The 9,918-nt window shown below is 37.1% G+C and overlaps 3 protein-coding genes across 3 annotated transcripts; all 3 read right to left on the reverse strand.

The window, feature by feature from the left end:
- Window positions 1-241: 241 nt before the first annotated feature.
- On the reverse strand, window positions 242-1,255 carry LOC115590388 (trace amine-associated receptor 13c-like). Its single transcript, XM_030431744.1, has one exon. The coding sequence runs from the start codon at window positions 1,253-1,255 to the stop codon at window positions 242-244; it is 1,014 nt and encodes a 337-aa protein (XP_030287604.1).
- Window positions 1,256-4,430: 3,175 nt separating this feature from the next.
- Window positions 4,431-5,459, reverse strand: LOC115590389 (trace amine-associated receptor 13c-like). Its single transcript, XM_030431745.1, has one exon. The coding sequence runs from the start codon at window positions 5,457-5,459 to the stop codon at window positions 4,431-4,433; it is 1,029 nt and encodes a 342-aa protein (XP_030287605.1).
- A 2,924-nt stretch (window positions 5,460-8,383) lies between these two features.
- LOC115590390 (trace amine-associated receptor 13c-like) lies at window positions 8,384-9,409 on the reverse strand. The gene is made up of 3 exons (XM_030431746.1): window positions 9,100-9,409; window positions 8,957-9,027; window positions 8,384-8,731 (listed from the first exon to the last, which is right to left on the reverse strand). Exons 1-3 carry the CDS (start codon window positions 9,407-9,409, stop codon window positions 8,384-8,386), a joined length of 729 nt encoding a protein of 242 aa, XP_030287606.1.
- Window positions 9,410-9,918: the final 509 nt, after the last annotated feature.

Genomic DNA, 9,918 nt, shown 5'->3' on the forward strand with positions numbered 1-9,918 from the left:
AAAGGCTTGACATGAAAAGCGTGTAAACACTCACACAGAAAGAAAAACATGATGGCTCAGTAATAAAAACATGTCGTTAGACAAAATGTATCATTAATATCATAATAAAGACAGTGGTTTGTTATGTTCGGTGACAGCTGCAAAAGAAAGGCCTTTCTTACATAAATGCATGCTTTATACCTTGTTTCAAAAATATATCATTTCATTATGTTAAACAGTAAATTTTTTGCGCTGAGATGTGTCATTTAACAGATAAATTGAAGTTGAATATTTTCAGAGTGATAATGCAATGAAAACATTTTTTGAAGGAGGGATAAAACAAGGCATAAAGAATGGGGTTACAGGCTGAATTCAAGTAACCCAACCAAGCTATTACTTCAGAGAGCAGACCATTTATTTTGAAGCCAGTGAGAGGAACAATTATTGCTTGCAAAAACCATGGCATCCAACAAAAGATGAAAACTCCAAGCACAATACTGAGAGTCTTTGCAGCCTTGCATTCAGACTGTTTAATCAACCCACCTCTCCCTCTGTCATTTAAACATTTGTTCTTATCTCCAATCTTTCTTACATGCTTTTTAGCCACAATAAATATTTGAATATAAAGACAAATCATTGCAGTGCAGGGAAAGAAAAAGTAGAAAGCACTGCCCAAGATTCCCACAAATGGGTTAAATAAAACAAAGCAACTGCCATGGCACTTTATTGATTCCAATAAATCTTCTAACCCTGCTTCATGGGCCTTTGAATAAACTACTCCATAAGAGTAGGCAGCAGCCAGTGCCCAGCTGACACATACCATCATCATTGCCACTGTTATTGTGATTTTTCTTGAATAATGCAGCGGATTACATATTGCTTGATGTCTGTCGACAGCAATGCAAAGTAGGTGGAAGACAGAAAGAGTGGTGAGAAGCCACTCAAAACTGAGATGCAGATGACAGAATGTATCACCATAGAACCAGCAGCCATGAACAGACCGTGTGGCACTGAAGGGCATCACAATAACACCTACAAGTAGATCAACCAGAGCAAGAGATAAAATGAGCACATTGGTTGGACTATGCAACTGTTTGAAGTGACATATTGACAAGATGACAAGAGAGTTCCCTAAAATGGTAACCAGCATGCCTGAAACAAACACCAAATAGAGGGCAAAATCTGTCCAAAAACCTAATCGTATCATAACACATGAGGCATTACTGCCTGGAACACAGTACATCAACTGCTCTGGAGGCAATGAGGCATGGGTCATTGTGAACAAAACACATATGTCAAAACCTCAGAGATAACATGCTGAAACCCCTTTCTTGTAATCAATGTCACAACACAGAATACATCTAAATAATTACTGGATACACTGTTCCATCCAATCAAAGGCCTCCTATTACCATACATGTAAAATAGTCCAAGTAACATTATTATATCATCACATTTGTAATTTGCACAATATTCATCTAATTGACCTAGCACTTTCACAATGAAATTATTTTAATTTTTAGTAATAGCGAAGCATAATTTTAAAAGGCGTTAATAATTACAAATATAAATATCAGAATGTTTAAGTGCCGGATAGATGAAGCACACTGCACACAAGGTGCTAGACCGATTGTAAACTCAGAGCACTGTTATAATATATAGTTAGGTAGAGGACCACATTCTAGGAGTGGCAAAGCGCAGACTGTCTGAGGAGATGGACCCACAGCGGGCCAAGAGCAGTCAGTGTTTCATGAACAGCTGAAATGGCATGTTAAGCCAAATGTATGAGTCATGTGCGAATGAAGTAGAATAACTCAACAAAAATGCTTGGATATTAATTTCAGAGGTTATTTAGTGTTTTCTAGATACATATTGGAGATATTGGAACTTATTTTGTTGAAATGTTGACATTGGTTAGCTTACCTCACCCAACATTACCCCAGGGAAGCAGACATATTCAGCTAATTTGGTTATCATTGCAGAAAAAAAAAATACTGTTTTCAAATTGTACATGGTTTAGTGAATTGAAAGCTAACATGCTAATGTCAGTGTTGGCTCATCAAAAGGCTTATAACAGAGTTAGCTCCTCTTGTAGTTGAAGTTTGAGAAATGTCCCACTATTTCAGTGTACATGTTGGTTTTATCTTGACTGACATGGTCATACAGACCCAACAACAGTCAGTGGCAGTTGTATGGAACTTTATAAATTATCAAATGAGCATGGTTTAGCAGAAGCAATTTCTTATCCCCTAATGAAATAGGATGTTATATTCCTTAAAGCAGTTACATGTTTCTGGAACACCAACAATCCTAGATCAGTCATCCTTAACTGATATAAGTAAGGATTTAATTCTCAGGCAGTTTCAGTAATGAGGCCCCAAGTGTCTTTAACAACAAATTCAAAGACCTACACTTTGTTTTTAAGAAGAAGTTGGCAGATATTTGCCACATGTAAGTTTTTTTTCTATAATGTAAATTCATGTTAAAAAAATAATTATCCACTTCACATGTGACTATTCTTTATTATCACAAACAAACTGTTAGATATTTGATCAACACATGTTTTGAATATAATTACGAGTTGATCTCAAAAACACAAAGAATCTCTGCTACTGTCTGGGCACAACGTGGTTGAATGACATGTTCTCAAAATGAGCATGGTACAGCTTCCAGTATTCAAGTACATTCGAACCATTCCAATCCATGTTTGCTCTCATATTTAGGCATTTTTAATGATTGTCAGGGTTCGTACGGGTGCTTGAAATCCTTGAAAGTACTTGAATTTCAATGTTGTGTTTTCAGGGTCTGAAAAGTGCTTGGATTATAGTTTAAGTGCTTAAAAGTGCTTCACATTATAACTCTGTGTCTTTCACAAAATTGGGATCAGACTGCATAATTAATTTCTGAAGTTTTTGCCATTATGAAACATAATTTTAGATGTCTACAGCCTAATACAATGTACATTATTGTGATAAAAATTGAAGAAAAAATAATGAGTTTATATATTCCTGTAGAAAAGTATTTTACCCCATGAATAAGGTGCTGGAAAATCTTTAAATTGACCCTTAAAAGTGCTTGAAAAGTGCTTGAATTTGACCTTGAAAAATGTGTACGAACCCTGGATTGTAAAGTAGAAATGTGTTGATGCCATTTAAGAACTACAACTTCCTTTGCAGCAGCAGTCAGGATAAACCTAAATCAGTATGTACTGTAACCTAAGCATTGATTTCAATACAGTTTAGGAACTGACAATTGATGTTAATCATAGGTGTTTCAGAAAATTTTGTTACAACTTCCAGTTTTTGGATTTCAGAAATTAGATGCACAAAAGAGGTTTCTGAAGAAAAATTAAGCATCTAATTATTAATGACAATAAAAGAACTACGACTTTTTTATTGCTGGTGTAAATGCATGAACAAGACCTTGTTTTAAAACAATATTTGAATATGTCATATTCAGTGAGTGTGCCATTTAACAGAACAATTTATATTTGAAGAATTTGAGCCAAATATTTTGTGATTACGAATTGAAAACATTTTTAGAAGGAAGGATAAAACAAGGCATAAATAATTGGGTTTCAGGTTGAATTAACCTCTTCCCTTGTCATTTGAACATATGTTCACTTCTCCAACTTTTCTTACATGCTGTTTAACGACAATATATATTTGAGTGTAAATACAAACTATTACAGGTTCCTGACTTTAAAAAGCGAAACCATGAGAGAAAGCAGAGCTTGTAGCTCATAAAGACCATGATATCAACTATCTGTGGAATCACTTCAAAACAGTCCCACAGAGAAAAATGTATCTGTAAATGGGGAAATTGTCTTTGCGGAGTGGATTCAGCTTAAGGCATGTTTTCCCAATGCAGGGTTGTGTGATATTTGATTTGGGGGCCTGTAGGAGAGAAAACAGTCCGAAAGACAAAGATATCTGTAAATGGGAAATAGTCTTGGCAGAGTAGATTCAGCTGAGGGCATGTATCGCCATTGCAGGATTATGTACTACTTCAAGTGGATGTTTTGGGGCCTGTAGGAGAGATTCTCCCACATTCAGATTTCACATGATGTGGTGTTGGCATGTCTCAGTCTCCCTTTGTGAGAGATCATTCAGCTGTCTGAGCAGAGTCAAGACAGACTTGAGATCATTTCTGCAAGTAGATGGACAAACTGGTTTTGGTGTCACTTAAAGGACCCACAATCCAAGGTTGTAAAGCTGAGAACCATGGGGCTGTGATGGAAATCAGCACTAAGTTCCAGAAAAGCAAACTTTGGAAGGATAGAACAAGGGAAAGGGAAAAAAGAGAATTACTGGATGTGTGTTTGAGGGATCTGTAAAGAACATAACAACTGCACAAACATCAATGAATTCTGCTTTTATATTTCTGCAGGACACATTGTGATTATTACGTTGATATATAACTGCATAGTATGTACATTCTGCTGAGATGTGTCATTTAACAGATAAATTCATAGTTGAAGAATTTGAGCTAAATATTTTCAGAGTGATTATACAATGAAAACATTTTTTGAAGGAGGGATAAAACAAGGCATAAATAATGGGGTTACAGGCTGAATTGAAGTAACCCAACCAGTATAATACTTCCAAGAGGAAAGCAGGAATGCGGAAGCCAGTGAGGGGATCAATAATAAATTGCACAAATAAAGGCATCCAACAAAAGATGAATACACCAAGCACAATACTGAGAGTCTTTGCAGCCTTGCTCTCAGAGTGTTTAATCAACCCACCTCTTCCTCTGTCATTTGAACAATTGTTCTTATCCCCAATCTTTCTTACATGCTGTTCGGCCACAATAAATATTTGAGTGTAAAGACAAACCATTATAGTGCAGGGAAAGAAAAAACACAAAGCACTGCTCAACATTCCCCAAAGTGGGTTAAAGTAAACAAAACAACCACCAAGGCACTTTATTGATGCCATTAACTCTTCTAACCCTGCTACATTGGCTTTTGAATAAAGTACTCCATAAGCATAGACAGCAGCCAGTGCCCAGCTGACACATACCATCATCACAGCCACTGTTATTGTGATTTTTCTAGAATAATGCAGAGGATTACATATTGCTTGATGTCTGTCAACAGCAATGCAAATTAGGTGGAAGATAGAAAGAGTGGTGAGAAACAGCTCAAAACTGACATGCAGATGACAGAATGTATCACCATAGAACCAGCAGCCATGAACAGTCCGGGTGGCACTGAAGGGCATCACAATAACAGCCACTAGTAGATCAACCAGAGCAAGAGATAAAATGAGCACATTGGTTGGACTATGCAACTGTTTGAAGTGACATATTGACAAGATGACAAGGGAGTTCCCTAAAATGGTAACCAGCATGCCCGAAACAAACACCAAATAGAGGGCAAAATCTGTCCAAAAACCTTTTCGTATCATAACACATGAGGCATTGCTGCCTGGAACACAGTACAATAACAGCTCTGGAGGCAATGAGGCGTGAGTCATCCTAAACACAAACACATATGCCAAAACCTCAGAGATAACCCAACAGAACCCAAAAGAGGAGAAACATCCTGAAACCTCTCTCTTGTAATCAGTGTGGCAACATTGAAGCCACCTAAATAATAATTAGATTCACTGTGCCATCCAATCAAAGGTCTTCTATTAACATACAATTAAAATGGTCAAGCAACATTATTACATCATCATATTTGCAATTTATTCAGCATTTATCTAAATAACCATTAATGGTTTCACAAGGAAAAGAATTTAGTTTTGAGTAATAAAGCATCATTTTAAGTGTTGCCATATATTTTTTTGTAATTCTTCTTTCTAGTATTATTAGAATTTTTGATAAATACATTAAGTATTTCTTCTTTGTAGTATTACTTTACCTCAAAGTGCACCATGCTATAAACTGTATTGTTTGCAGATTCAGAGCCCTGTTGGAGGAAAAGTTTCAGTTATTCCAAACACCTCACTCAGAGCTGCAAAGTCCAATGTGGGCCCTTCTGTCTGTGACAGAGCAGCATAGTACCAGGGGCAGTTTAATGTACACTTGAAATGAAGTGCTAGCTAAATGTATGACTAGCTGTCATTGTCCTTTGAGTGCAGGGATCCTGTGCCAGTTCTCTGCATCCTCCTCAGTGTGAACGTCTGAGATGCGGTGAGTGGTGAAATTTCGCTGCGCCTCTGATGGGCCTCTGGAGGTAGCATCAGAGGTGTGGCGAACCGTACCTGTGTGAGTGAAGTCGGTGAGTGAGTGAAGTTGGTGGCGCGTAGTGGTGGCGTGTTGATCCGTAACGGTACATTACATCTTCTAACCCTGCTACATTGGCTTTTGTTTTGATGACTCCAGAAGTGTAGACAGCAGCCAGTGCCCAGCTGACACATACCATCCTCACAACCACAGCCATTTTGATTTTTCTAGAATAATGCAGAGGATTGCATATTGATTCATATCTGTCGACGGCAATGCCAATAAGGTGGAAGATAGAAAGACTGGTAACAGACTTATTGAACTGGTCATGCAGGATATGATTAACATGTTGGACATTGACATAGATAATGTCAGCCCTCATTTTGAGAGCTGCTGGAGTCTGTAACCTCAAAAATAGGACATGGAAGAAGGCAGAGCTTGCAGCTCAAGGAGACCATGACATCAATTATCTGTTGAGTCACTTTAAAACAGACCCAAAAAATTCAGAAAATTCAGCTGAGGGCACGTTTTGCCAATGCAGGGTTGTGTGCTATTTCTGGTGCATGTTACAGAGGCTGCCAGGAGAAGTTTGACCTCATTCTAATGCCACATGATACATTAGTTTCTATTTCATTCTCTCTGGCTGTATGTGGGTCGAGATTTAAGAAGAATAGAAGGTCATCTCTTAAGTTGTGATAATGGACAAGCTAATGTTGGTGTCACTTGTGGGAATTGAGGGTGGACACAACTGGCTGATAACTCGCAACTAATGACATTGATAATACATTCTTACATCAGATTCAAATTCTGTACAGTATGAGATACAATGAAGTACAAATGTTGGTTGGCCAATGTAATGAAGCCTTTTAACATTATTTTTGTCACATTTTTATGTTTAAGCTAATCTGTAACTGTGTAGTACTTTATTTGCCAAAAATATATTGTACATATTCTGCTCTCTTATCATTATTTAACCTGCAAAACTGAAGAGAAGTTGACTTTAGACATTGATTTACAAGACATATTCATGAATTCATGTGGTGCCACTTCTAAAAGCTTCTGGGAAGAAATGTCCCCTTCCATTAAGGCAGCAGTCAAAAAACGAGGCCTAAAATGGACATATGCATATGCATGACAGTTTCAGTTACTTCGAATGGACAAACTTCCAAAAGCTTCTGAGAAGGACTACAGCTTCTATCAATTCAGTCGTCAAAATCAGCTTAAATCAGTACATAACTCCTTAAAATCATTAGGTGCTGTCTGAAGACAAAGATTGAAATAATTAAAAACACAAGTTACACTTTTACAAGCTTTATTTTATAGTATGGCAAAATACATGATAAAGCATTTTTTTTGCTTACCCCATGTACCCTTAGAGAGCATCAAAGTGAAACTCTCGCCGAAAAGCAACCAAGGCTTTATTTGTGATTGAATATGAGTCAAACCTTTGTGTAAATGCATAATTATGATGAAAGAGGCACTTTTAAGATTTACCGTAGTTTCGTTTTTGGGCAAGCTAATTCTCAGTTGGGTGCAGGGGCACTTTAGCACGCCGGAGATCCAGCTCCTATGGTGAGTTGTTCAAAAACCTTATTTTTAGTAAACTCTGTGTACACAAACAATGTTCTCAATGGTCGTGTTCATGTTTAGAGACCCTGGTGATACTACGAGCAAAGTGTCATGTTGTGTCGAGCCTTCTTAGTGTTTTAAAAATAGCGATTTTGATGCTAGCACTAAAGTGCCCCTGCACTCCATTTAAAATTAGCTTGCTTGAAAATAAAAGAAAGCCTTGGTTGCTTTTTGGCGAGAGTTTAACTTTAGCATATGAATTGCTACAAGTGTAAAATCAGAATCAGACAGACAGTGGTATTGTAATAAACAATAATAATAGTAAAATTGATCAAGGGACATTATGTGATCATAATTGTGAATAGAGTATTTGGTTATTATTGCCAGGTCTTTTTCAATTTCAAATGATGAACAATGAAATTTAGTGTGTAAAACAACCAAATAGAGGGACAAACATAATGGCCCAGTAATAACGTATGTTGAATGCATCATGAATATTGCATACACATTGCAAAACAGATTACTGTGAAGAAAAAACATGTTGTTTTTGATGACAATCGCAAAGACAAGACTTTAATAAATTTGCTGATGCAAACGCTTGCCTTTGACCTAGTTTCAAAAACGGCTTATTTAAATAATTCATGATAATGGTGTGGATTTGTTATTTAACAGTTAAATTCATATTCGAAGAATTTGAGCTAAAAATGTTCAGAGTGATTATGCAATGAAAACATTTTTTGAAGGAGGGATAAAACAAGGCATAAATAATAGGGTTTAAGGTTGAATTGAAGTAACCCAACCAAATTAATACTTCTATCAGCAGACCAGGTGTGCTGTAGCCAGTGAGGGGATCAATTATTGAAACTGTAAACAAAGGTATCCAACAAATGATGAATGCACCAAGCACAATACTGAGAGTCTTTGCAGCCTTGCACTCAGACTTTTTAACAAACCCACCTTTGCTTCTGTCATTTAAACATTTGTTCTTATCTCCAGTCTTTCGTACATGCTGTTTAGCCACAACAAATATTTTAGTGTAAATACAAACCATTACAGTGCAGGGAAAGAAAATGCAGATAGCACTGCCCAAGATTCTCCAAAGTGGGTTAGAATAAACAAAACAACCACCAAGGCACGCTATTGATGCCATTAAATCTTCTAAGCCTGCCTCATTGGCCTTTGAATAAAGTACTCCATAAGAGTAGGCAGCAGCCAGTGCCCAGCTGACACATACCATCATCACAGCCACTGACATTGTGATTTTTCTTGAGTAATGCAGAGGATTGCATATTGCTTCATGTCTGTCGACAGCAATGCAAATTAGGTGGAAGATAGAAAGAATGGTGAGAAACAGCTCAAAACTGGAATGCAGTTGACAGAATGTATCACCATAGAACCAGCAGCCATGAACAGTCCGGGTGGCACTGAAGGGCATCACAGTAACACCCACTAGTAGATCAACCAGAGCAAGAGATAAAATGAGCACATTGGTAGGACTATGCAACTGTTTGAAATGACATATTGACACGATGACAAGAGAATTCCCTATAATGGTAACCAGTATGCCAAAAAGAAACACCAAATAGAGGGCAAAATTAGTCCCAAACCTATACTGTTTCACAACACATGAGGCATTGCTGCCTGGAAAACAGTACATGAACTGCTCCTGAGAAAAGTAATCAGTCATCATAAACCCAAATACAGATGCCAAAACCTCAGATATAACCCAACAGATCCCAGCAGAGAGAGGACAGGGGTCATGGGATAAACACGCTGGCATCCCTGTGTTGTTACCAAAGTCACAGCCGTGAAGTCACCTAAATAAATGTTGGATATGCTGTGCCATCCAATCACAGGCCTTCTATCGACATACATGTAAAATTATGCAAGCAACATTATTATGTCATCATATTTGCAATTTGCACACTATTGATCTAAATGACCATAAATAGTTTCATAAGGAAAAGCATTCAATTTTGAGTCCTGAATAAGTATAATTTTAAAATATGTCATGTGTTACAAATATACATATGCACATTTTAATTGCATTCATGTAGACAATAAAAAGAAAGACACTGACAACGGTTAATGATTTGAAAAATCTTTAATTTCAGGCAACACCAACAATGTAATTAAGCCCTGTATGTAACACACATAACACAGAATCACAGCGTTAAACTATGTAGGGATTTAAGT

This window comes from Sparus aurata, chromosome 10 (assembly GCF_900880675.1).
Source record: "Sparus aurata chromosome 10, fSpaAur1.1, whole genome shotgun sequence".
Lineage (NCBI taxonomy): Eukaryota > Metazoa > Chordata > Actinopteri > Spariformes > Sparidae > Sparus > Sparus aurata.

Coding starts and splice junctions, on each gene's coding strand:
- LOC115590388 (XM_030431744.1), bottom strand. CDS start 1,255: ATGACCCATGCCTCATTGCCTCCAGAGCAGTTGATGTACTGTGTTCCA.
- LOC115590389 (XM_030431745.1), bottom strand. CDS start 5,459: ATGACTCACGCCTCATTGCCTCCAGAGCTGTTATTGTACTGTGTTCCA.
- LOC115590390 (XM_030431746.1), bottom strand. CDS start 9,409: ATGACTGATTACTTTTCTCAGGAGCAGTTCATGTACTGTTTTCCAGGC. Junction 9,028..9,099: donor GTTCTATGGTGATACATTCT/GTCAACTGCATT, acceptor GCATTGCTGTCG/ACAGACATGAAGCAATATGC. Junction 8,732..8,956: donor TGTCAGTGGCTGTGATGATG/GTATGTGTCAGC, acceptor GTGGCTAAACAG/CATGTACGAAAGACTGGAGA.